Source organism: Eufriesea mexicana, unplaced genomic scaffold (assembly GCF_001483705.2).
Source record: "Eufriesea mexicana isolate 0111107269 unplaced genomic scaffold, ASM148370v2 scaffold2143, whole genome shotgun sequence".
Lineage (NCBI taxonomy): Eukaryota > Metazoa > Arthropoda > Insecta > Hymenoptera > Apidae > Eufriesea > Eufriesea mexicana.
The window spans coordinates 490397-517977 of record NW_016910297.1 but is presented as its reverse complement, the minus strand read 5'-3'; the positions used below and the strand labels follow the sequence as shown (position 1 = coordinate 517977).

General features: G+C 41.5%; 2 protein-coding genes across 2 annotated transcripts in view; one reads left to right on the top strand and one right to left on the bottom strand.

The window, feature by feature from the left end:
- The window catches only part of sha (shavenoid), a 75398-nt gene extending 54434 nt beyond the window's left edge, over window positions 1-20964 (top strand). The window contains exons 5-13 of the mRNA XM_017903351.1: window positions 2667-2793; window positions 3944-4114; window positions 15268-15381; window positions 15549-15682; window positions 16792-16942; window positions 17258-17589; window positions 17674-17892; window positions 18182-18284; window positions 18377-20964. Of these exons, the coding sequence (XP_017758840.1) occupies window positions 2667-2793; window positions 3944-4114; window positions 15268-15381; window positions 15549-15682; window positions 16792-16942; window positions 17258-17589; window positions 17674-17892; window positions 18182-18284; window positions 18377-20964 (3939 nt within the window). The remainder of the gene's footprint in view (window positions 1-2666; window positions 2794-3943; window positions 4115-15267; window positions 15382-15548; window positions 15683-16791; window positions 16943-17257; window positions 17590-17673; window positions 17893-18181; window positions 18285-18376) is intronic.
- Window positions 20965-23495: 2531 nt separating this feature from the next.
- LOC108549783 (putative ATP-dependent RNA helicase DHX30) lies at window positions 23496-27536 on the bottom strand. The gene is made up of 12 exons (XM_017903300.1): window positions 27460-27536; window positions 27260-27377; window positions 27086-27146; window positions 26619-26992; window positions 26364-26533; window positions 25273-26265; window positions 24848-25189; window positions 24476-24705; window positions 24202-24406; window positions 23934-24123; window positions 23779-23864; window positions 23496-23703 (listed from the first exon to the last, which is right to left on the bottom strand). Exons 1-12 carry the CDS (start codon window positions 27507-27509, stop codon window positions 23496-23498), a joined length of 3027 nt encoding a protein of 1008 aa, XP_017758789.1. The 5' UTR covers window positions 27510-27536.
- Between the last annotated feature and the right edge of the window lie 45 nt (window positions 27537-27581).

The window sequence follows — 27581 nt, the reverse complement described above, 5'->3', positions numbered from 1 at the left end:
ACGAATTAAAATTCGATATATTTCTTTTTTATCGGGATATGCTAATTCCGCCGACTTCTTTTCGGTGGTCGGCAGTTGCCCGGGTGCTATGAAACTTTAACAAGCGTCAGCGAGGATTTGTCCGGCGGCGATAAAAATATTATGCTAACTACCTCTCGATACGCAAAACGCGATCTGTCGGCCGTAAATTCTGCCGCTGCATAAAATAATGCCCCCTGACCCAGGGGCCATCTGCGTAACTGCGGCTCAGGCCGAAACGTATTTCACGGTAATGGTCCTCCCGTTGGCAATTCATATTTTCCGGGATCGAAAACATTGTGCGCGTAAAGTAGAAGTATCCTCTCCCTTCGCGATAAAATTTTAAGACCGCGACGACGTGGCTACTCGACTTGCGAGGGTTCCCTGGCACGTCTTTATAACCGACTCTTCCGACCCGAAATTCCAGGCCTCGCCGTCAGCTATCGGTCCCTAAATCACCTTTCGTGAGGCCGATGCAAGGTGCGTCGTGGGTTGTACCGTGCATTGTACACGGATCCAAACGTCCAACCGGCTTCGAATAGATCGATACCCCTGCAAGACGATTACTCTACCCCGATACACGACGGTACCCTGTCCCTTCATTTTCCTCCCGACTCTATCCGAACGTGACAACTCGCGGGGACTCGGTCCAGCTATCTGGGAAATCGATAGAATCGTAAAGACGTCGCGTCGTAAATTTTCAGCTGCAACTTCGAGAAGACACCGAAGAGTGTCCCTAACTAACCGGTATCGTGGACTTCGCGAGAGCAGCTATTCGTTCCGAGGGCAATTAAAAAGGGGAGAGAGCAATTAATCGGTAGACGGAATGCGCGCGTTTCTTCAAACGATCATCGAGCATGCGGTCAAGTTCCTTTTTCCTCCGTCTCGCCGACGACTATTCAGATCCGACCGCGACGGGCATCAGCGTCCCCCGAAAAGGCACTTTGACATGCGACGCGGGCCCATAAAGGGCGCGCTCGGTCCCCACGGACGCGGCCGTACGCGTGCCTTCGTCGGCCACCTGGAATTCCGCCCAGTACCCCCTGTTTTTCCCTTTCGCCGTGTAATCGTACCTTTTAATCCCCCTGTAATTTGCCGACCCGCGTTAAACGGCGGACAACGATATTACACGCGGTTCCGACAGGCAGGAAGCACTGTTCCGTTTTTACGGAAACCCGACGGCGAGGATCGTAAGTACGGTAGTACGCGAGAAGTACAGGGTGCCTCGAAGCGACGGGTCAATTAAGCTCGAGAAGAACGAGCAAAAATGAAAGCGATATTTTTTATATGACACGGTATGTATTCTGTACGAGAGGAGCAAAGTTTGGTCGCCGGGGAACGAAGCGTAACGCGGTAGCAAAAATGGCGAGAGCGTTTCGGTGAACAGCGGTAGCAAGGAATTCCCGTCGCTTCTTATGCCTTTATCGTCATCTCCGCGTATCTCACGCGTGCCATCGGCTCGATTGTGCATAACGTGGACACACGTTGCACCGATGCGCGGCTCGCGACATGCATCGAACGTGAAATTTATGCCCGCTCCGTGCGCCCGTAGTTTACCGTAGCCCACCGTCGTTTACCGTAAACGCGCACGTCGGGATACGATTCCAGCTTGTAGGAAGATTCTTCCTGCGCTTTTTTCCACCGCGGAAGCAACCTGCCTCGCTGGACACGCTGCCGCAGCCAGCAATTTCGCGTTCGAGAGGCTCGTCATACGGGAAGTTCCATTCGTGAACGGATTTCGTAATGAATTTGTAATGAAAGACGCCGATGCGTCATCCGGCAAAGATGGCAAAGAGTTGCCCACGAAGAACGGTGAAACGAGCATTTAATGAATCCCTTACACGGCTCTTACGTCTTCTGACATAATTTTCTATATTTAATCGCGAGTTACAGTGGTCCCTTTGTGGACCGACTTCCGTTCCGCAGCGAGCCAAAAATGTCCGCCGCAAGATGCTGCCAAATCGGTCACGGGTGACAACGGGCGGCTTTCGTCGGGACAAAAGCCACTGACAGCGGATGATTTAACGATTCGGGGAGTGTTCCAAAGGGGTCTCTTTATCGGACAGATTTATTTCGAAACAGTCGAGCAGAACTAAGTATCGCGAAAGTGACGAACCTGAGGAGCGCTGGGATTTCGCGTGACAGGCCCGCAGGCTGTCATGGCTCGATCGCGGTAAAACTTGTAATACTGATTAATCGCTGTTATTAATTTTAGTCGACAGAGGCGGTCCCGTGTCTATTCGATCCTTATAATTACTTCAATTCCACGGCTCCGCCCCCGAATCGGTGTAATCTCCGATAAATCACGGAATTATCCCATAATTAATAACTTGACCATACTGGATGGCACAGGTGTTTGGAAACCAGCGACTTTTATCCACCTATTCGTTACTTCTCGATCGAATGCGTCGTATCCTTCTGAATTATTAAGACGTATCGTCGAACTATCGCGACGATGACAGCACGTTGTAAATAATCGCGTCGCGTGTGCGAAAAATGGCGAATCCGCGAAAGTCTGGCCGAAAGAGTAGGTACAGAGGAAGCGGATGATTTATTCGCCACCGAAGGCAAACAGGCTCCTACGCCATCCTTCCTGGAGGACATTCAACGTGAACAAGGCTACAGTAATTCGCTCCACTTTGTTCCAGCATGCAGTGGGGAAGATGCGTCTTCTAGTTCTCGTCCTCGCGGGCTGCTTCAACGTTCTCGAGATTGTTCGCTGTCAAGAGCTTTCGGTCATCAGACACTCCGATGGAGACATTTTCACGTTGGAAGGTAAGCCTTGTATTAAGCGCAATTACAAATCTCCTCCTTCGCCTCGTCCTTCGTCCTCGGGCCGACCACTCGACGGAAGTAGACAGAGATTGAAATGCCTCGAGACGTTTCGAACGCAGCCGCGAATCCTTTCGCGGAAGGACGGAACCGTAAGTCGCGGACCGTGATTTGCAACGTCTGGAGAAATCGTACGGGATTTGATATTAAAAACAACGGAAAAGAGGAACGGCGCGCACGCGTGCGCGAGGCTGTCAAGCACAAAGGCCGCGCGGGAAAAAAGCTCGTGAAAGATTAGCCGTGAAATTACGATGTAACGATTTGACAGCTGTACTTCGCATCGCCAGATTATATGTCGCGCTCAGGTACGTATGAATTTCTTCCCCTTGCAAATTTATCTCCGAACGTGTCTCGAGCAATAGCCCGCACGTGTACAGTTACTCGCGCTTTCTTCCAGGATCGCCATTTTAGAACAGGCTTTCCAGATTTTTCGGGAACATCGGTATAGATCGAAATTGAAACCGCCATCTTGCACTGGAGAAATATTTTCGTATTTTTATTTGGCAACTTCGTCACTTCGTTTCCTTTATACCTTTTTATGCTTGAAATCGGTCAAATCAAAAATACGCAAGAGTGCCAACTTTCGAAACAGTAATTCGAGATATTTAACGGGAAATAAAGCGCAGGAACCTCGATGGACGCCGCGCGACGTTAATTTGAAACGTGTACCGCGGATATGGAATATCACTTACGGAGTATGACTTAAATTCGAGGTTTCTTAAGATGTCAGAAATATTAAAAGGAATTTACCGGTGATAAATTGGCAGTAAGCGGTGGTTAACGAACTATGTTGAAATTCGAAGTTAATCAACGATTTCTTCCCGTTTTACCGCTCGACGCCGATGTCCTGCGGCCGCAAACTGCATCCGGCGCGGAGCGTCGACGACTAGAACGGTGTCGTTTCGTTGCTTAATACGATAATTTACGGGCCTGGTACGAATCAGGCACAACTCGGTCTCGTCGTGCTCGCTGACTCGCGAGGCTCGGCGAATAAGTTTCTCTCCTTCCCTTCCGCTTTCTTCCGATTTTCCCTCCCGCGCAATTAGAGACCATAAAGCTGTAAGAGGGGAAAGTTACGAATGCGATTACTCAGGTTCCTGCACGGAGGCTTGCACGGTGCTCAGCAGCGGAACAGCCAGCCCTTACACTCGTAGTCCTTCGACCGCGGGACTCGTTGCTCCTAACAACACCTGCACCTGCCAGTGCAACCACGGTCTGCCCACCTTCCGGGAGGATCTCCGCATCTGCGTGAATGATATTCACGGTAAGCCGCTTTAATCCCCGTGCCGTATGGTCGTTTTCTAATGGAGGTAATCAACCCGATACACGTCGAAGATCCTCCTCCGTATCGCGGTTACCAGATAGCCTGCGTAATGAGAATAATCCGGTCGAACGTGTCGTAATATTTTTCCCCATTCGTTACGTGGAGCTACACGTAGACGGAACATTGTCCATTTCCCTACCACGATTACACGTAAGAATCGAGTGCACGCAACGGTACTACACACGTGTACTTCTCGCAATGGTCCCACCGCGATCACGCGAATCGCGTCCTCCTCCGAAAGGTCCTCCGATGTTCGATCGGTATGACGAGTCCTGCGATACTTACCTCGACCACGAAGCCCGCCTGGTACCTCTTTGCAGTTCCGAGAAAACGATCCTGAAAGCACCGTTTCAAAGTGGACATTCGGGACCATCGCCACGTATAAATTAACATACGTATTAAATCGTCGAGCGGAATCTCGCCACGAAATCCCGGCCACTCCGTTTCGAATTTTGGCTTAAAAGCTTGTAACCCCTTTTATTATAATTAAGCACCGCCGTCGGGTGGTAACCGGCTGTAAATACCACTCGCGTAAAACAGATAGTCTGTCTGACTGTTTAATGACCTTACACCGGACAAACAAGCAGAACGGGCTGAACTGCAATTTAGCCAAGTCGAGGATTTTTTCCCTAGTGCACTGTGCTATTGCAAGTATATCATTAGCTTAACCTTTCAACCCGCGGGCAGCCGGATCTTGGATCACGTGGATGCAAGCCGTAAGAAGCTTCATGACGGATAGTCCGCAGGGGAAGTTACGTAAACGGTGAATAGATGGGAATATGGACATTCGAATTTCCTCCACGGGGGTGCATAGTGTCGTCGAAATTATGATTCGACATTTCGAAAATCGAGAACGTTTGTGATAAAATGGCCCTTGAGTCAAAATGGAGAGTCGATTAAAACCTGTTAAAAATTTTAGTTCTAATGGAGACCAAGGGCTCTCCGTCTATTTTCATTGGCAGAATATTCGATGAAATTTTGGGAGAATATTTTTGTACGTGGCAATTCGTTAGAAACGTTTTCTCAGAAAATGGCCCTTGTGCCAAAATAGGGAGTCGAGAAAATCGCGTTAAAAATTTCTGTTCGAATGGAGACTAGAGGTATCCTAGTAAGTAGACAAAAGGCCCTCCACCTATTTTAATTCTCGGAATATTCGATTAAATTTTAGAATATTTGTAGACCGAAAGTCGACTGAAAAAATGGCCCCTGCACCTTTTTTAAAAACGTCCCCGATTATTTGCTTCGTCAAAAGCCCGTTCCCCTGTTTGCAATTCTTCCCTTCGTACCTATATTCAGCTATGCCTTCCTGCGTTCCATGATCGACCAGTTATATGCACGTACCGTTTTCAATCGAACCGTGTCATCAGAAATGATTGCTCTAGCTGTTCATGCAAATCGTCCTCGTGCTACGTACTGACGATGACTTGGCTACGGCCAAGGATTGCACGTGCGCAATTTCAGTGTTATACGTCGTACAGCGAAACAAGGAAAACGAAATTAATATATCGGAAAGAAAACAGCGAGTTTTTTGTAGCAAGATAATAATCGAGGGGTAAGTGACAGGTAGCTTTAAGCATTCCGAAGCGTGCAATTAAATTAACATGATCAAAGGGTGCAGTCCACCTGACCAATTGGATCAATTTGCAATTTAAAATGCTTTACCGGACCTGTAGTTCAACGAAAGATTTGGATACAAGATCTCCTTAGCGGTTCACCGAAAATTTTGCGTATATTTCTTACTTCGACATGTTCCATTGTCGAATGTAATAATAAAAGGATCTTAAATACGAAGACGTACACGATCATGGATAACTGAGATACATTTCAGCACGAACGTTAAAACGATAGAAAGACAGCGATAAAGAAAGGTTGCGAGGTGATATAGCGATAAACCAAAGTAGACGAGAAATTTATTCCGGTCTACCGATTAAAAATGAAGAAATTTAAAACAAGTTACCCAAATGTCTCAAAAAGCCAACAAAGTACCGGAATGCGATAAAGCTAAACTGCCGATTGCGTAAATCTCATCAAGATTTGCATTTCTCGGTATTAAGCAACTGGAGAAAGGGAAGATGGCGCGTGAAATATGTTTACGCTATCGTCAAATTAAATCTCTACGGTATTTTATGTCCCACAGCAATGCTCTTCGTCTAGAATTCCTAAACTTCCCGGAATCGCTACATTAACAGCGCGAAATCGCTGTGTCGAGGAGCAAACGAGTGGAGACTTCGATGCAGGGGTTGAAACGATTCTTACAACTTGTTAGCGATCGTTATGTAAAGATATTTCCTAAAATAGCTACGAAGAATAATATCGGTTATCTTTTAAAATATCGGTTCCAGATCGGATCCGTATCGAATTCGAAAGCTACTGGAATAGCAATCGATATCTCCGCCGATTTCGATTTTTCGTACCTGTAATAGAAAATAACGGTTCCGTCAAATTATCGCGAGAATTGGAATCGATATTATAACGGTTTTCAACACCTGGGTATTCTATTCTATTCGTGACGATGTTTCGCGGAACAAAGCTGAACGCAAACAGTAGCCACTGAACCAATGATAGCCGCAGGAATAACTAGGGTCCTTAGCGGGGCCTTATAGCCGGACACACCGTGTCCTTATATACCCCTGCTGTATAGATTATCCTATGGTACCAGTCGATCACTATCATTCACCCTAAATGTGACTCGGATCAAGTCCAAGTTAAAATTTCTATCTACCCAATCCGAAATGAAATCGAGGAAATTTGTTTATAGAAGTATCGTTCATTTATCAGCGATTTAGTAACATTATCGATGGTTTTACACCTTGAGTTTAAGTATCCAGCAATCAAGAAGTCATCGAATACACTAGCAGTAATAATGAAATACCTCCACGACTTCTAACCATTATGAGAAACTTGCACGTTTCGCGATACCTATCTAAGCTCTTACCTTAATAACACCACGTTCACATGATGCAGCATTTGTAATCACTCTTGCACGTTACACGCGTACCACAGAATCCGAAATCAATTAGGATTGTACCAATATAGGAGCTTGTATGTCGCATTAAGGAATAATCGAGAGGATTTAGAGGAACCGGGTGGTATTCCATTCGTACGTCGATCATGAAGTATGGTTCCTAAATTAAGGGATACTCGTACCAAGCTACTCGTACGAAGCTAACGAGCCAGAATTCCGGAAATAATAAATATCGTGAAGATCCGTGGAAGAAAAGCATGACGAAAATGGAGGACGAAATAAAATAGAGGAATAAAAGCGGTAGAAGCAAATGGCGGGAAAACGATTTTCAAATTTAAAAAATCTTTTTAAATTTCCAAGAATAATACTGTTGCGGTCCTAGGACCGGACGTCCCAAATTAAACGAGGAACTAGTTTATTCCTTTATTGTTAAGCATAAGGAACCAAGAACTCCGAAAATGCGAGATACTGTTCTCACTAGTATCATATTCACGCCCAGTCCGCCATCGCGAAAGGGTTAATTCAGAGTAGACCTCGTCCCTGCAACATTGTAGCATCCTCGAAACGGACCTTACAGTCCCGCGAAACTCCGAACGTGAGAGTTGCAGTGTTCAGAGTGCAACAAATGCAATCTCACGACTTCGATCTGCTGCTAGTTCTTTCTATGGCGTATCCTCAAGAAGAAAGTTCCACGACCCCATTACCGTTTCCATAAATCAATTGTCATTCACACGCAAATTTCAACGCCATGTAATGAACGATCGATTTTTATCCAGGACCAAAGCAACATGCATACGCGTAACGAGTATTCAAATCTCGTTGACTACGTTAAACGTGCCCCATTGTTCTCGATGTCGCAGTCGCGACCTTAATCTTCCTCGGGCCTATAAACCGTGAAATGTCTAGCTCGCCATCCACGCAATCTCAATATTAATTGCGCTGCGCTTATGAATTGTGCACGTGCGAGCATTAGTCATGCCGGTGGCGCATTAAAAGAATTATTCCCCCTGGGCTGTAATTTTCATTTTTCGAGAATACCCGATGCCTATTTCTCGCGTTTCACGTCTCGGCTCCTACGTGAAACGAGTTTCCAGGGAAAATTAGCAAGGGATTCTAGCAACCTTCGAGAAGCAATCGATGGTATCTCAGGCACTCCACGCACCGCGTTTCTTGTAGCTTTTTAATCGTCTCGAGCATCATCAAGGGCCCCTTAATCTCGCTTCCATCTCTCTGTTACTTAATATTCGCGATTAACGCAATGTTCGCGGTGAATTATCGACAATTCCGGCAATACCCATGCACGATATAAATAGTTGCTGATGAGAAAGGGAAATTCATTTGCGAGGATAGAAGGTTGCCCACCGATTCCGTATTCCTCTCCAATTATACTCGATACCGGTTTATTACTCGCGTGAACTATTTAAGCCGATATAAAAATAGGCGCTTTATTGTCCCTACAGGTTTCATTTAAATTACAACGAGCATGGAACGTGACCATTTCTCGTGGTTATCAGCTGGATAACCTTCGATGCTGAAGAGATGTCGCAGGACTCTCCTCTCCTTCCGAGAAGATTCGTCTCCATCTTTGTTAAAGGGTTATAATGCAAAGAGATATTAGCCAGTTGAAACGGTGGAAAAACTCTATAGATGTTCATTAAAGGGGCCACGCAGGTCAAAAGACGTCTCCAGAAAACGGGAGACAAAAGACACGAGCTGACAAAAGACAAAACGCAGGGGAAGGAATCACCACCCACATTGCTAGGATATAGAATTTATTTTAGTATTTAGTTTTCAGTGCAGCAATCTCAATGGTACCAATTATCATAGACCATTCGCGTTCTTCTACGTCTATCTTCGGACTAAGATCCAGACGTGCAGAGGAGCGTCAATTAAACACTAATTAAAATCTTCGTAGACATCGCGCAGGTGTCTGATTCACGCGACCGTGTGCGAGATCAGCCGATTCAGACACGGTTCGACCGATTAAATTGCAATTAAAATATTCAACAGGTTCCCTGCACCCTCCGCAGTTAATCTCCTCTTTATTAAGCACCCCGAGGTCGCTTAACTTTCGTTCAATATGTAAACGATGTACGACTCGTTAGCGACGATCTTCGATCTCTGGCAATATGCATACGTGTTGGGAGAAATAAAAAAATGGAAATAACAATGCAAATATTTCGTAAGCCACGATCCTCGTCACTTCGTATTGATATATTCAAGGACTACTTACTGCCCGGAAACTCGCGACTGCCACCGCACATCCTCATGATGTCCGTACCACTCGGGACCCCCATCGATTTCGCGTAAAATCTCGCTGAAGCTGCACGTTCAAGTGCGCAACACGCATCCACCAGCGTTAATAGTATATCGTCGTGCGGATTATCGCATTAAGGTATTCCGTGGTCCGTCACCGGGGACCATGTCCAGGCATTAGTCATGTCTGCAGGATGAACGAGTCTTTCTGCAACCTCGGTCATTGCGACTGGACATGCTTATGAATTTCACGGTTTTCTCGCCATCAATTTCCACCGGTTTTGCATGGTACCCTGAACGGTACCAGATTTACCTGTTCCACGAAACAGTGGACGAGACGATATCTCACGCGAATTCCGTTTTTCATCGTTCGTCTTCTCGGGATCCGTTCTCGCGTTAGTCAAAGGAACGAAGCCTGTGCAGGAGTCGACGAATCGGCCAAATCTTCAGCGAAATCTTGCACGATGTTCAAGGAAAAAGAATCCTCGGCAGATGCAGGAAACGGTTGAAAAGGATGACTCGCGAGGAGTTTCCCAAGCAGGCTGTTTGGCTACTCCGGCCGAAGGCTGCTCGTTTATAATAGCAGGAGTAATTTATGGATAAATATCGCGCGAGCTTGTATATCGATGGTAGCTTAAGGAGAACGCGAGAAACGTTTTAAACGGACATACTAATAGGTATGTATCTGTTTTTAATAGCGGCTGACGCGTAACTCGTGGTAGCCGGTAATTAAAAAGTCTGATCCCGAGCCGGTGGACCGGAGCCGACGTCGTCAGGGTCAACCGGTCGTGTCAAACGTGTCTCTTGCCGTTCTCCAAGCCCGGTTTGGTGTCCTGCAACCGATAAATAACAGATTCGCGATCGTACAGTTGCATCGGAGGAGAGGACCGGAGGCCAAGGCAACGCGAGGTGCAGCCGTAAGCTGATCAAAAGTACCGCAAGGAACAATATCTCTTTCTCTCGAGGCTTGCCAGCTAGATAGAACGGGCCCCGTGGCCCCGTGTCTAGTAAAAATCCGTGCGCACGTGCACGCGCGGGAACACGCGCGCTTTTCGAATGGTAATCAATGGCGGTGAAATTTTGAATGGCCGAACGAAGACATTCTCCGCTGCTGCGGTGAGCTTCAAAGGATAAGTAACGGCACACCAGTGCGTCGCGTGAGAAATTTAAAGTATCAATTTTCGATCAATCAAATATCCTGGTTAGATTCTTTACCCCGGGGAAAGGTTGCTTTCCCACCAACGCGTTAATTAATTCGATTACGACGAACACTCTCGTCCCCGAGCACGTTCCTCGAGTTCTGAATGTTGCTCCAAGCGGAAGAAGAACCGTAGAGACACGCGTTTAATTGACAAGCTACAGATTTTCGTTTAATAGTGTATAACCACCGTTCTGCCGGCAGCGCCTTTTCTTTCTTCGTCGAAATCCCCCGATTACGTTTTTCTATTGGGTTGTTTGGAAAATTCGTGCCGTTTCTGAAGGAAAATTGAAACGCGGGAGATTTAAATTTTAGTATACATTTCTTAAATTATACAGGTGCCATTCTGTTTTACGACCTTTCTCCATCTTTCAGGCAAGTTGGAAATTCCGTCTTTCCAAAATCTCTCAGGTTTCTCAGCGAAAAACTTTCCCACGTGATCATTTTACCTCGAGCAAAGAGTCGAAGTGTTTTTCTATTGAGGGAATTTTGTAATGATCGAAATAGGTGGAAATCAGAGGACGCGAGGTATGGTGAATATGGTGGATGGGGTAGAACATCCCAACCGAGCCCCAACAATTTTTGTCGAGTTATCAAAGACACACGAGATCGTGCATTATCCTGATGAAATAAGACGTCCTTCTGATTCGCTATTTCTGCACGTTTTTGTTCAATTGCTGCCTTCAATTCGTCTAATTTGGAACAATACTTCTTCGAATCAAAAAATCGGCACGAACTTTCCGGAATACCAGCCGAATCGCCAGAGGAGGATCGAACGAGGAGACTAGCGATATCGGTACTATCGGAGGTTATCATCGCGAGAAGCCATAACTTGGCGACTCCTATTCCGAGGCGACAGTATCTATCGATAGACGAAAAGGCAGGAGAATCGGTTTCGAGGATTCGTCGTGGTACGAAGGTCAGGGTTCAACGGCGTGTGTCGTCCCGTTCACCCGTTTCCCGGGGTCGAGCTTGCCGATCGTTAATCAACGGCTCGTTATCCGGGGCCCGATCGTAGAAGGCACAAGTAGCCGGACCAGCGTCCTCCTACGAGCAAACGAGGACACCGAGAAGAGAGCTGCCGGCGTTAATTGCTCTCTGCCTTCGATTATCGTAAATCGCGTCGCTCGCTGGGCTCCTTTAACGAGATACGCCGATGGATCGCGTCGATTGAAGAGGCTGAATGAGAAATCCGTTTATCCAAGCCTCTCGATGAAAGTGAGAAGCCGTCGACGGCTTCGCGATCATCGGTAATGAAAGATATCGGTTCGATTCATCGACTCACTTGTGAAAAATCTACCTAGGTACACGTACGTACCGAATAATAAATTTAGATTAACGCGACACGCTTCTTACCGACCCGATGTAATCTAGAAGATGCACGGTTTATGGTAATTCAAAGGAGTTTGCGTGGAATCGTAAATCCCATAGAGACTTTTACGATAACACGTGCTGTGGATCAAGGAACACCTGTAATTTCTATTTCCTGTAACAGCGAAAGCAGCGTAAATAGGGGATGAAAAAGGCTAGAGAAAGGAAGCTGTTACGTGTAATTAAACTATTCAAAAATTTGGCAGAGATGGTTACCTTTGTAAATCCCATAGAGAATTTTATTGCAACGTGATGTGGATCAAGGAACACCTGTGATTTTTATTCCCTGCAACAGCGAAAGCAGAGTAAATAGGGGGTGAAAAAGTCTGGAGAAAGTAAGCCATTACGTGTAATTAAACTATTCGGAGACTTGGCAGGGATGGTTGCGTATATTAGGTAAACGGTCTTATTAAATCCCCGACGAGGTTCCCATTATAACCGCGCGAAGAGTGAAACCATTAGGAACACGAACAGCAATTTACGTCCGAAGATCGTGATTCCGGATTATGAGCTACAAACGCTGTCCGCAAAAACGGCTTCTCGTTAAGGGGGTCTAATCGACCGCAAGTTCCTCTTTGCGTCCAACAAAATCTCCCATGCGAATTCCTCGTGACCGCTAGAAATCTTCCTGTACACATCCGAATATTAACCTTAATGTAATTCTTCGTCGTCTAGGGGAAAGACGCGGAAGATCTGTGGTATCCAATAGCGGGTATCCAATAGACACCGTGGTTACCTTTTTCTCCCTTTTTCTTCCCAACGAACGTCAATTTTCTACGCTGTAACTGTCAAGAGCTTCGGTAATGTCGCGCCTAATCGTCGGGAGCAGGGTCGAATGAAGGCTGGCAGGATACATGGAAGAAAGTTGCACTTTTGCGAACGATGCAGCTAGCATAAAGCGAATCGAGCAATTAGTAGAACGCTCAGGTAAATCTAGACGATCAGGGTCTCGACCTCGGATCGGCGAATATGCGCGACGAGCTGCTGGCATTTTCTCTTTTGGAGCACACGTGTCGCCTCGCGCGAAGCTGCGTATGGCTAGGACCGGATGGAAGATCTACGAGACTCTCCCTTCGGCTTTCTCCTTGAGGAACAATGATGCCCTACTAAGCGAGACGTTCGAGAAGTTCGCAAAGGTGCAACTCGGCGAGTGCTACCGGTTGCCTGCACGAATCCGTGGATCAGAAGTGGTCGTGCATGATCCGCGACACGATCGAGCTAACAGAGACATGACACAGCGTTCCGATTGCTCTTGCGTCCCGTGAATTTCCATATTCCACCCATTACAGCTCGCTAATCATCGAACACATTTTTTCTTGGCAGCCGAAACACTCGTTCTCTCCTGGTCAACCACGTTCATCCCGATGGACGAATGGCCTTCGACCAGTGGCATAAATTTCGTTTCAGATAAACCTAACAGCTGGCCTGAAGCATTAGAACGACAACCGCGTTCCTTAAACAGGCAATTCTTATGTTTATTAGCCCCGTTAAATAGCAAGTCCTCGAAAATTTATCGGCCAAAATCGAACTGGAGTCGTCGTTAGAGCGTCTAATACCTAACATCTGGATGGCGACGAATGTGTCCGTATGCAAATGCCAATTTCCTGTTCGATGATGTAGTATTATACCGGTAATAGCGTTAAAAATAGCCAGTTGACCTAGGATATAGGAGAGAAGGAAAATGGCCGCGATGGCGGCGCTTTTGAGACCTTTTGACAAGAATTCCTCATAGAAACGGCATTTTCCGGAATAACCCGTTTCTTTAATTTTCTCGATGTTCGTTACATGTAGAGTTCCTCGAGCACGTGAAAAATCTGAATCTTGATAAGCCGAGAAATATTAGCCCGTGACATTTTCTAGCGAAAGAACCGGTACCATGATAGCACGACAATTTGCGATCGCTTTGGGTCAGAACAGTTTAGCGAAATTCCCGGCTCCTGGCTCACTCGTCGATCTCCGTGAGCCACGAATCGACAAAGCCCCGCAGAGAATGCCCCATTATCGACAAAAGTATCGAGCTGCTCTGCCGAAAGACAAAAACCGTTTAACGTCACCGTACATTTTCGATAATATCGAATTATTTGCATAACCGTGCAGCGGGGCCCGGCCGAACGTTCTAAGACCGGTTTTATTACGTATCAAATCATTCTTGGTGAATTTTGAAGACAATTCGACCGCCATCGACGGAATCATTAACATTTTAACGAGCGGTTCCTCTCTTACCGGCAAACCCATAACTGTTGATTACAAATTAAACAACGTTACTTTGCAACGATTCCCGCATTTGCTTTGGACACGGCGGATGCCGCGTTAGGAATCCTCGGGCCTGGAATTCGCTCAGTGGCCATCTTCGAGATGACTTTTATAACTATCGAAATTCCCCTTCGTGGAGGATATATCAAAATTCGAGACGAACAGAATGGGTAATTAACATATTCGTGTCTTGCTCTTAGTTTCTTCTAACAGTTAATCGAAGAGGAGGTTCTTCTCTGTGAGAAACAATTTCGTGCGGAAATTTCTGTACGATATAGAGAGGACTAATTAAATTTGCGAAAACTTTCTTTGTTGGTTACTATACGTCCTCGTGCTTTCATTCTTGCAATGCTGATCTTTACTCAAACGTGGATTTTTATTTCTGAAATATGACTAGCCATAAATAAATAGATAGATAGATAGATAGATAGATAGATAGATAGATAGGTAAATAAATAGATAAATGGGTAGATAGGTAAATAAATAAATAAAGACACGTACCGTGCTCGATTTCATCCTCCGGAGGTCCTCCCGAGGTTCAATCGCGGTGACGAGCATTTTGACGAGGCGCCGGCATGTATGGTCCCCTTTGTGCGTTTCTCGATCAAAGGAAGCGCTCTGTCCACTGCACTTTCGTGCAGAGCATCCCGTATTTTCGAACAAGCTGTATAATTGCGCCACGTTCAGATGACCGCGGGCGATACGCGTCTGAAAATTGCAAGCCGCACCGTGCATACGCACGAAATTGTCAGTTACGAGGAAACGTGAAGTTGCACGGGAAGAACGCCTTGATTCGTGCTACCTCGAGGGATCCGGTGCTCTCCGTGGATCCCCTCGGATTAGGCCGACCGTCTGCGGAGCATCATCGAATTCCAAACTTCGGCATTAACATAATCCCATTTCGTAATCCCGTTCGTTTACTCGTACGTATCGATCATCGGCCGATCGTCAGAGGTCTAGACCTCCTGGAAGATCGACGTCCAGTCCGCCTCGAGGATCGTGTCGGGGGCCGAGGAAACAAAGTAACACCGATCCTCCGAATGTTCCCAGAGTGCAACGTTGCTGGATTCGTCAGCAGCACGGGCCAAGTCGAGAGGGTGCCGTACGTGTTCCTACCCCAACGTGGCCAGATAATCTACCCCCACGCGGAAATCCGCTTCGAAGGTAAGTTACGTCGAGCCAAAGGTACTCTACTGACCTTTCAAAGCCTCTCAGCCTACCACGACGATCGTCCACCTTATATCGCCTTATCTCTGCACCCTGCAATTCTATCCTCACCGATCGACCAATCTCTCGCACGTTGAAACACGATTTTTTACACGATGACGAAGGTGTGACCACGCCAGTGTGCGGAATAACAGGGGCTCAGCAATTAGGAAGAGCAGGATGGTCGGAACTAAGGAACCTTTCGGACACCGAGCCACCCTTCAGGCTGTTTCGTGACGAAGGAAGGACGTTTCTGCAGGTTAGTCGCATTCACCGACGTAAAATAAGTCATTATCCTGTCAGGAGGCGATGTCGTAATAAGTCTCGCTTTTCGCCATTCATTCGACCAGAACATTTCGAAAAGCCGATGCATCTTGCTCGTCGATTACTAAACTTTTTACTCCAATTGTATGTCCATCTCCCTTACGACTTTTGCGTCACGTTTCCCTCGATTATGTATTCCTTTCACTAACCAAAAATCAAAATATCGTCTCTCGAGAAGGCACACAACGCGTCAACTTGTGAGAAAATATCCAAAATTGTGTGAACATCGTTATGATCGCATCCGAGCCAATAAATCAGGGGGCTGAGAATCGATGATACTTCGAATTTGCGATAAGAGATTAAGAAAAATATCGAACCTCTGCAACGTTCGTTGTAAAAGGCAACTCGCGTGAAGGATATTCTGGAAGAAAAACGATCGGCGAGGGTAAAAGATGCGAAATTTATGAATCACGCGTTTATTACTTGGAGAAACGGAGCTGGGAGAAAAACTCGGGTGTTCTGTTCAAACGCGCGACGATTAAGATTCCCTTTTTCGCTACTTTATGATCAGGCATCGAGGGAATATTCCTGCTCGCAATAGCTTTTCAGCAAAGCCGATTTTTCGCGGTTGAATAAAATACAGACGTATACTCGCCGGGAAGCGTCGTAATTTCACGTTGTACTGTTGATCAACCGGTAAATGAACATCGGCCCTCGGTTTGTCCGAGGCAAATGAACGAAAGACAGGCGACCACCGTTCCTTCTCGATACTTATAAAGTGTACGATGTAAGGCTAATAAGGGAGCTCGAAGGAAGCCGCTTACGGAAACGCTTGGCAACGGTATGTGGTCGCGGCGTTAAAATTTCATGCACCGAAGAAATTCGAGGCGTGGTGGACAACGAAATATACGGTACGAATACGATCGGATCGTTCGCCATAAAAATAAGAACGAGGCAAGCAGAGGGGAAATAAAAAGGATTCGTTTAACGCGTGACTTACAAAACGAGCTAGCCCGTCGTCCCCAAAAGATAAATCTCCGGTGACTCGATCTATGTTTAAGCACTTTCGCTTTCCACGGTGTAATTCAAGCGATTATGTTTCAGTGGATCGGTGAAACCGGGCTAAGAGAGGCAGCTGAGGGTCGAGTAGTAACGGCTAAACTCGTCTGCAGAGACGCTTCGCCCAAGTCCAAGCTTCCTGGTGTCTTCACTCCATGCGTGGCTTTCAGGGTGGCTGGTTCACCGTCTAAAAGCAGTCGGTATTCACACTTGCAGCGATTCTCGATAGCTTGTCGTCACATCCCGCGATCGGATAAGCGTAAACGTGTTTGTTCAGCTTTGAACGCGAATTTAAGGAACGCGTGAAAATATTCGATTGGGAGAAAGTTAATTTTTAATTCTTTGCTTACTTTGCATCGCTGATACAGCGAAGAATATCTTCGTTTGACCAACGCAAACGCGACTGCTGTCGATCATCGCAGGCCACCGATGCCTTTCCATTGCACGAAACCTGTGAAAAGAAAAGATCCGTTAGTCTATATTTTTTCAGCGTTTCTTTGTTTCGTTCCAGACGTTCGAGAAGTGATGTTCTCCTCGACGACGCAACTTTCGCAAGGGCTTTCCACCACGGAGTACACGGCCATCGGTCTCTCGTCCGTGATCCTTGCCCTGATCTACGTCGCGAGCGTGTCCCTGTACCTGCATAGCAAAAAGGCCAAAAGGAAGATCGCCGAGGAACCAGAACTAAGCTTGACTCCTGGTCGAGAAGTGAGTGGATTGGTGAAGAACAACCCTCTGCTCGCTGCCTCGAGACACTTCGAGAGCGACACCAACAGCGGTTTGACAGAGAGCGACGTCGGGGATGATCTGCCACCGAGTGACGGTGAACAGGGATTCGAAAATGTTCGTGAACGCTTTCTCCTCGATATTCTATTCTTATTTCGCCCATTCGAAGCCTCTGCGAATTTACCTCTCCCGTGCGAACAGGTTACTTCGGCCATTATTCACCCACACTGCGTTTACATGGAGCAGTCCGAGACTTGCTTTGGAACTGGATCGATTCTAGGGGAAAGATTGCCAGAAGAGGATGTACGCGTTGTAGAAACTGCGGACAGTCCGCATCAACAGGATATCCCCGTGTTACCCGGGGCCCAGAGAAGAAAGCTGTACTTCAACCCTGCTTACTTTGACAGACAATTGCTGCTCGTAAGCCAGATAATCCGCGTAACTTATATAAATGGAGAATGAAGCGATTTTTCTTAACAGAAGTAGAGGAAAAGGTGATGATACGAAACCCCAGACTATCTTCGATATGCGTCAATCGTCGTTGCAAACTTAACTCGTGTATCACGAATAAGAGACTAATATTTGTTCTAATAATTTGGATTTACCAGCAGGATTTTGTATTACCACCTTCTCCTCTATATGCTTGATCGATAAATCGCGCGTTTTCATAACTCCAAGATAATTTGAAGACTGCCTGGCATTTTTCTAGGCGCCCCCTCCAGCGGCCATCGAGTTCCTCCTGAAAATTCGGGAAGTTATCTCAATCGCGAAGCACAAAATGGCTGCAAAGAAATTCGTTCCTACTCTCCTCGGTCAGTTAATAATCTTTCTGCTTGCTAAAAATAGTAGCAAAAGGTGTAATTAAGAAAGAAAAGAGAAATTATTTGATCTATGAATAATTCAGGCATCCCGGAAGAGGAAGCAAGCGCAGAACATTGCGACGCCACGGGCAAAAATCAGCAACGTTCAACTTCGAACTCAACTCGAAGCTCCATCACGAAGTCGCAACGGAAGTCGCAACGATGTACCGGATGTCCTGGTTGCATGGACACGTTCAGGGATAAAGCTGCACTTTCGGAACAGGATCAACCTAGTCCAGGTGAGAGCAAAGTTCGAGCATGGTTGGAAGACGTGAGGACCACGCCTCAACGACGTTGGCAAGACGCAGAGGAGGCTCGAAAGGCTCTTCAGGAGAGCACTAAAACCTTTAACAAGAACTTGGAATACCTGAAGGAACTGGCGAAACGAGACTTTGACGTGGATGTGAAAGGCTTGACGGGAAAGATCCTTTCCTCGTGGAAGGATAATCCACCGATGCTAAAAACGTTCCAGAATATGGCAAGGAGCGAAATTCTCGAGACAGATGATCGACCTAGCGTCTCGAAACGCTCAACCAAATCAATGTTCGAGGAATCGAACTGTTACTCATTGAGGAACAGAGATTCCCTGATCGGTGCTAATGGTGACGAAGCCATCAATGCCAAAGTGAGGAAAGCCATTGAAAATTCGTTCATTAAACAATTGGAGGAGAATGCTGCCTTGGAGAAGGGAATAGTGGAAAAGCTAGAAAGTAAGGAGAAGAAAACCATGGTTCCTAAAGACGAAGATAACAAAGAGGAGAGAAAGTCGGATGTTAATAACGGCTTATCAGGGAAGCAAACGAACATGTTCAATGGACATTCAGCGCGTTCACAGAAAGAGCTGCCGGATATGATTAATGAACTTCCAAACGCTAAAAATACGGCGAAACGCATCATGGATGCTGTAATCCGTGAGATGGTTGACGCAAAAGTGCTAGAACATCACTCGAGATCAGGAAATATCACGGATTACGAGGTAGATAGCTTAGAACGATCAAAGTCTAGCAGGAAGTCTTCGACTTCGCCAGAATCGACCGATCAATCGAGTCCAGCCTTGTCTACGGCTCTGCCAATGGACGAAGAATTAACGATGCAAAACGCTGTAATTAACACCAGAACCGGTGAAATGATGATACCTAATAAGTTGAGCAAAGATATCATCGAAAGAAGCTATTACAGTAGCCTACCCGAATTGATCTCCTCGCAAAAGTCCGAAAGTTATTCGCTTGTTAGCGAAGTGTACGTGAACGATGGTTATGACAGTCCAGCTTGCAGTGACGATTCTGGACCAGAAATTCAATATGAGCCCGAGAATCCTGGACACTTGACTATCAAGGTTCAAGATTCGTCAAAGAACTACGTGAAACAAGACGAATCTGAATACGAGCCAGACACATTGGACAGGAAACCGATGAAGCTAAAAATCAACGACGATGTGAACTACGAAAAGGAAGTCCCTGGCGAGACCTACGTGGACTCTCTCGAAAGACCTGCTCAAATTCTGCTAAAAAGCAAAGGCAGCTTTCGGGACCAAGACTCTCCGAGAAATAACTCCTCTTTGCAACGCGGCTACGGCAGTCTCCGAGAAATCTACGAAGCTAGATTAAAGTCGAATCCTCGAGACTTATCTAACAGCACTAAATCGCTAAACGACCATCTAGAGGACTCCATGTCCTGGAAGAAATGCAAGTATTTGACACCCGAGACCAGACAATTGAAGAGACAACGACAACCAAGCAACCAACCAGACGTGGTACCATTACCACCCACGGAGAACACTTGTCAGCATCCGAAACCTCCACAGCGTATGAAAGACGTAAAATTATCATCGAATTCTCTGTCAAAAAACGGCTGGGACAGGAGCCCTGCCGAAGCGGGTGACCCTACGACCAGCAACGGTGCTCCTGTCCCCAGCAACTCTAATGTAGGGAACACTGACTGTTCCTATTCTTCTAAGCCTCAAATGCAGCTCGAAGGCTCGATGACAAAGTGTAGACACCAATTACAGGGCCAGGTCAGAAGCAATTCAGCGCATGAGAAGCTGAAGTCCAATCTTCCAACAGCGTGGAACAATTCGCGCTGTCAGAAAGATAGAAGGAAGTCTCTCGATCGATGTCAAGGGAAAGACTGTCAGAGGAAACACAGCGAACCTTCCCTAGCTTCTACGTGTAAGAAGCATTTGACAAAATTCCCCAGAGGCTGCGAATCCGGAAATTCTTCGAGCCAATTGCCCGGATACCAACAACCACGTGCGAAGGTAGAAGATAGCGGGTACTTGAGTAGCACCGACAGCAATGGTTCGCACAAGCAACTGCTCAAACACGAAGTGAGCAGCGTCTCTGAAACTGACGAGACCGAATCCGTCTGTGACGGAGCAAGCGAGAGCGGCGCCGAAAGCGTTGGGACAGACAGCGTTTTCTTTGGCAACTTCCGTAGACTCACGGACATGTCCAACTTCTCGAAGAGCATCGACTCGGGTGTGGGAATTGAAACGAAGAATACATATGTTCAACCGTTTTGTATCAGAAATGAGAATGGAGGTTTAGAGAGAGCGAACTTCAGCACCAGCGATAGCGAGACTGAAAGCTTCATCACGGTTCTTCCTCTGTGTAGACCTAGGGAATCGATTTAATTGTACAAGTTCTGTGTTTCCATCTTAAAATCCTATTAGCGAGGAATTGATTAGAACGAATTGTTGCAATTGCGACGATACGTAATCGTAAAATCTTTATGCTTTCTATTTCTCAAAGGCTACATAGTAAAATGAAACTTAAAAATGCAGTATTAAGTACGTTCGGAATGAGTAAAAATCAAAATTGAATTGCCAGCTACTCTTCGATAGAGATTTTCACAAGTGGCAATACGAATCCCATTACAATGAGACACGTATTATTTCTTTTTATTTTCTAATCATGCGTTTAAGGCCAGTATATCCATGTCCATTCTACTGCTTCATAACAGCTACCTATATTTTATTTGTTAGAGGAATTTTTAACTTTTAAGTAAAGACCGAAGTAAAAGATTCTTTAATTTGTAAACTTATCTCTTTTACCTATCTTTATTAGTTTTGATTGTAGAAATTCATTTTCGCGATACGAAAACGATTATGCATACACTTTTTCTTTTTTTTCTTTTTAATTAATCAATTAAACGCAAAACACAAACGTGTTTAAGAGTTCGCTAAACGGGTAAATGTACAGTTCAGTTGATGATATTAAGTGTGAGTAAAGCGTGGAAATAATCTACTTTGCATTTATCAGTTTACTGACTTCTAATGTATTTATATCGTGTACTATAAGATGGGATGTCAAATTTAAAAAGGAAAAACATCGATTTAATCCTTTATTTTATATTCCATTTAGAAGAAGAAAGCAATTATGCAATTATTTTAGAGAAACGGAAATATTGCAGTCGTCGATGCGTAAAGATTGCCATCGTAATTTAACTTAATATTAAAATAATTTAATATTAAAATGGCCGGAAGTGCAATATTACCTGATACAGATATAATAGATAATTGTTAAAAGGATTAGTAATATTTTGTTTAAAATATCACATAAATACTACAACTTTCATTGCTAGTCGATGTGATAAAAAATTTCCTAAAGAAACAAAAAAAAATTTTGTTTTTAAATGGTATATGAAAAATTTGTTATAACATAAGTATGAAATTACACAATAACATACAATTGTTTCATTTTTACATCAGTATATAGTTATTCGATCTTAAATTTAATCTTATTTTATCAATTAATAAGTTGATTACTGTTATTTTTCATGATAGTCACTAAGAAGAAAAGAGGTTAAAACAACACATTGTATTTATTGATTAAGCTAGACATCGGCCACTCAGTGTTTCATATTTTATTTACTTGCAACTTCATCCTCACTGTTGGCTTTATTGTTGCAAAATATTACGCTTTATTCAATAATGACATATATCTCCAAATATAGTTAACTATATTTGTTACTACCAACATCGATTTCGACATATTTTCATTTTTATATATTTTATATTTATGTCAGTATGATATATCTTAATATATTCTTTCGTTATTTCATTAATTTATTATAGTTCTATATATTTGTGTGCGAGGGTAAAAAATAGTTAAACTAATAGGAAAGAAATTGTAATGATTGTTATCTTTTAGAATTTACAAATTTTAATAAGAATCCTCGTACCTCGTCTCTCGTAATAAAATGGTTTTTCATATCAGAAGCGCACGCTTCAATGTACCTGCCAAATGTACATAAAATAGATTTTAATATATTCAACATTTATAACGCCACAATATAGCGGTTTTAATATATCTTATACAAAGTGAGGAATACTATGCATTCTATCATTATACTATTATAAACATTATATGGGAAAATTTATTTAACAAAGATATACATACGTATAGAAATTATGCGATTTAATCGATTATATCGAATGTTTTTACTGACTACCTCTAATCCACAGCTGAATAATTTTCCGTAAAAGTAAGCTGCATACGATACGGAATAATTTCCAAAGTAAATGTGCGTAATCGGTTCTGTGACTGACACGATAGAGAAATGTACGTAAGAAAAGAAACAATCAGTACAGCATAATTCGTCGAAAATGATTATATATTTATAAAAATTCGACGATTACGAATATCCTGTATTATATCAATTCCGAAATTATAGATGTTACATACAATTCATCGAAGTATATGATAAGAGCATAAAATTAAGTCAATTAATAATTGCAATGTAACGTGAATAAATTTGGGATTGAGAAACAAATTTTTAATATTCTCTCCCATGAATTCGGGGAATATGGTGTTGGCAGGGTTTTAAGATTCTAACATAACAAGATGCGTGAATAATAAGCCACTAAAAGACTATGTATGAACACATAAAATGTAAATTCTGTTGATCACTATGTAACTATAGGTAAATTGTTAAACAGCGAAGAATGTACTGTGATTTACAGAGAATATGCGTTAGCCTATGAAAATTTATATTTATACAAAAATGTCAAATAACAAATAAAAAAAAATGGAAATAAATTAAAGATTACATGTTCTTACATATTTATTTACATTTACATATAAAATACAACTTACTATACACTTTCATAAAAATAAACCCTATAACAATATAGAATTGTGTAAATTTTTAAGAAATTTCTCTTTAGTTGAAATATTCATTCTTGTCAGATTTATCATCTGTATGTATTGATGATTTGTTCAACATTCTTAAAACTAAATCTATTAAATCATTTTTGAATGATTTAACGAAGTATAATCTGTCTTTATAATCATCTGTACCTTCATATTTAATTATAAAATTTACAATATTCCATAAAATACTTCGAAATTTTATTAGCAACTTTGCAGATCTGAAATAGAACAATATGTAAAATGAATGCTAAATTCATCGCAAATTAATAAAAAATAAAGATAGGAATACAAACTCTTCTTCACAAATTAAATTTAAATTGTTTATATCTTTTAGTTGCATAACAATATTTCTGTCCTTAATAAAAAGTTTATCTGTCATCTGAAAAGGAAATAATGTTTAATATCTTCTAAATGTATTTTAACGTTTATCTATAAAATATATACATACTTCTGTGCAATAAACATCACCTTGACTAAATAATAAAACTGATAACGGTGATATAACGCTTGTATCACACACCATGGTAGAATGTCTTATAGCATACTCCATTTTATTAAGGTAAGTTAATAACTCATTTGGTTGTAGTGTTCTATCAGAATTAATACTTTCACTTTTAATCTTAACAATCTTTTCATGTCTGTAAAGCAATAAACTATATTAATTTTAACTCTGAATGTTGTGATTATATGAATTTTTTTTTAAGAAATGTACTAACTCATCCAATAAAATGTTTGCTTTCTTTGTAAAATATCCACTTTTAATACCATATGCATTATTTTTTATCAAATGACATGTAGCAGCAAATAAAACTGCTCCAATTAATTCATTATTTTTCGTATGCAGATTCACACTCTCAATATTAAATATCGATGAAATCATTTTACTCTTCACAAGCTCGTTTAAATGTAACTCATACAATTCTACAAATAAATAATCATTAGTTCCAATGTTAAATATCAAATATATCTTTAAATATATAATAAACTTACGTTGTAACTTTGGCTCATTACTATTCTCAAATGTAATAAATGTATGACTTTGACCTATATTACATTTATTTTCAAGATATTTTAATGTAGCTATATGATCACTTGTCTTATGATATTCCTTTTTGTTGCTCCTTACACCTGTATATAGATTTAATTCTTCATCTAATGCAACATTATTGTATTCCTGACTAGAAAATATAACAGCTAATAGTAATATGGGATTTAAACACCTGAAAAGATCAAATCAACTTTATAACTAGAAATACAATTTCTGGAAAATATAAAGGTAGTGAAAAAGGTAGATAATATGTAAATAATCTAAAAAACATGAAATAATAAGAACTTTTATTGGTTATATGTATTTTTACATACCCAAAAACACAAGACAATACTACTGCTTTGCTCAGTTTCAGGTTAAGTGTCATATGTGAAATACGTTTTCCTAAACTAGTAAGGTCTTCATTCTCATCGAGAATACCGAAATTTATTAAGTTATTTACAGCATATCTTAATGAAGTATTACTTGGAGGTTCAATCATACCACTAAAGAAATCATATATGTTCTCCTTAGTCATTGTTTTACAACAAATAATTACTTTATCTAATTCGCTTTTAAGTAGCTCTGGTATTGGATATAACTTTAGTTTATCATATTCTTTTCGAGTAAGCAAATGATAACTTTCACCAGGTTTCAGACGTCCAGCTCTTCCTTTCCTAAATATTAATAAAACATGTATTCCAATGTTTCCTTTCTCTTTAAAATATAATTGCAAACGTGTATATGAAACGAAAGTTACCTCTGAAGAATGTTGGCTTGTGATATTCTACTGTATTGCAAAGTAGATATAGATTTCACTTTATCCCAGTACTGATCTCTCTTAATAGCGGTATCTATAACATAACTTATATCTGGAATAGTAATACCAGTTTCAACTATATCTGTAGCTAGTACAATCTTTGTAGTATTAGCAGGGGCATTTTTGAAAACTTCTTGTTGCATGTTAAATGATAACTTAGAATGAAGTGGTAATATTAATAAATTGGTATTATTCATTGTTCTACTTTCAAGAATATTACGCAACTGGGTAATTTCTTTCCAACCTGGGACAAAACATAAAATGCCTCCAGGTAATTTCTTTGTAATAATTAATTGTATTAAATCTACTATTTTATCATAATAAATATTTGTTTTCATAGCATTTTCCAAATTCATTGATTTTTCAAATGGAAGATCTATATCGTCCAAAAAATGCATTTTTACATCATACAATTTTCCAGGAACATTAATAACTGGGCAAGAAAAGTATTGTTGGAATATTTTTACATTTATACTAGCAGACATAATTATAAGTTTCAGATGTGGATTATCTTTTAGTCTGTCTTTAAATAACTTCAATAATATATCAATCTCTATACTTCTTTCATGAGCTTCATCTATGATTATGTGTGATACTCCTTCCAAGCTATTATTACAGTTAAATCTTTGCAATAGTATACCATTTGTACAAAATAAAATTGATCCACATATTTTTGGTATTTTACTAGTAAATCGAATTTGAAAACCAACTGTAGTTCCTAGCAATTCTTGTCTTTGATGTGCAATATAACGGGCCAAAGAAACAGCTGATATTCTACGAGGTTGTGTCACAATTATATTACATTCATGTATTCTATCTTCTCCTACATATGAATCTAATATAAACTGTGGAATTTGAGTACTTTTGCCACAACCAGTGTCTCCTTTAATCACTAAAACTTGGTTATTTTGTAAGCTATTAAGAATCTCTTTCCTAAAAAGAATCTTTTAATAACTAATAGTTTAATAATAAATTTTATATACAAAGGAATATATTTATGTTATATACTTTCTAATATATAATATACATACTTATAGTTATTAACAGGCAAATCTGTTTGTTCTTTGTCTCTTTTTTTTAATTTTAATGTATGTCTATTTCTTCCCAACACCTTAACGTTTGAAAAATTATCTTTTAATTCATTTTTTAAATCATATTCATTAAGTTCACTACTTAATGCTGCTATTCTAGATTTTACGACCTACAAATAATTATTATTTATAAACATTAAACATATACTTTTATTTCTGTTTTATATTTGTTAAACATATATTTGTAAATCTTACATCATTATAGTACTGAATCAAAATTTCCATTTCAGCTTTTATATCTGGTGTAATATTAATCTTGACATACTCTTGAGAATATAACATATCCTGTATAGTTTCATTATCATATAATACTGGTCTTAAATTTTTAACTTTCTCCAATTTGTATAACCAATGTAAGCATAATATTGATGCATTATGCATCGCTTGTTTTTTAGAAGGTGCTATGGCAGAAAAAGATGCTTCATATGGCCATGTGACACAAATGGTACAATTAAATCCATCTACGCATTTATAATTATATGATATGCAATGTTTATTATATTCACTATTGACATAATTATAAATAAGAAGAAGATCTTTTGTAGGATATACATGTAATTTCTTAATTCCTGAAATTTATCATATAAAAATAAATATTATACAATATACTTTCTATATCATTAATTAACATAACTAAATTAATATTAATCTGCTAAACTTACGATCTTTTATAGTCATAAAATCAGAAGAGTTTGGTTGTGTTGCACTATATATTTTATCTTCCTATTGAAATAATTTTAGATATTATTATTAGTATATATGAAAATAATATTCATAATATTGTATTATCTAATTTATTTGTTTTTTATAATATAAAAACCTTATATACAACTTACATTATAAAATGTACTAAATTGTGCATTAATTTTTAATTCTTCTTTGTAACAAAAAAATATTTGGTGTTTATAAAACCAATGTGATTTACACGTTTTCTTCATACAACCTACTGTTAAACTGTTTAATAAAAATATTAAAATTATATGCTTTTAATTATTATTTTTACATGTTTAATACAACTCGTGTGACAATTACTTACTGCCTCCATAACAATCCCTTCAAATTAATTATACCACGGGATGATAACATTATTATTTTACCACAATGTTATTAATATTATTAAACTACTGATTCTATACTTCATCTCTGTTAGTATGATTT

Coding starts and splice junctions, on each gene's coding strand:
- LOC108549783 (XM_017903300.1), bottom strand. CDS start 27,509: ATGTTATCATCCCGTGGTATAATTAATTTGAAGGGATTGTTATGGAGG. Junction 27,378..27,459: donor AAGGGATTGTTATGGAGGCA/GTAAGTAATTGT, acceptor TTTATTAAACAG/TTTAACAGTAGGTTGTATGA. Junction 25,190..25,272: donor CAAGCCAACATTCTTCAGAG/GTAACTTTCGTT, acceptor ATTAATATTTAG/GAAAGGAAGAGCTGGACGTC.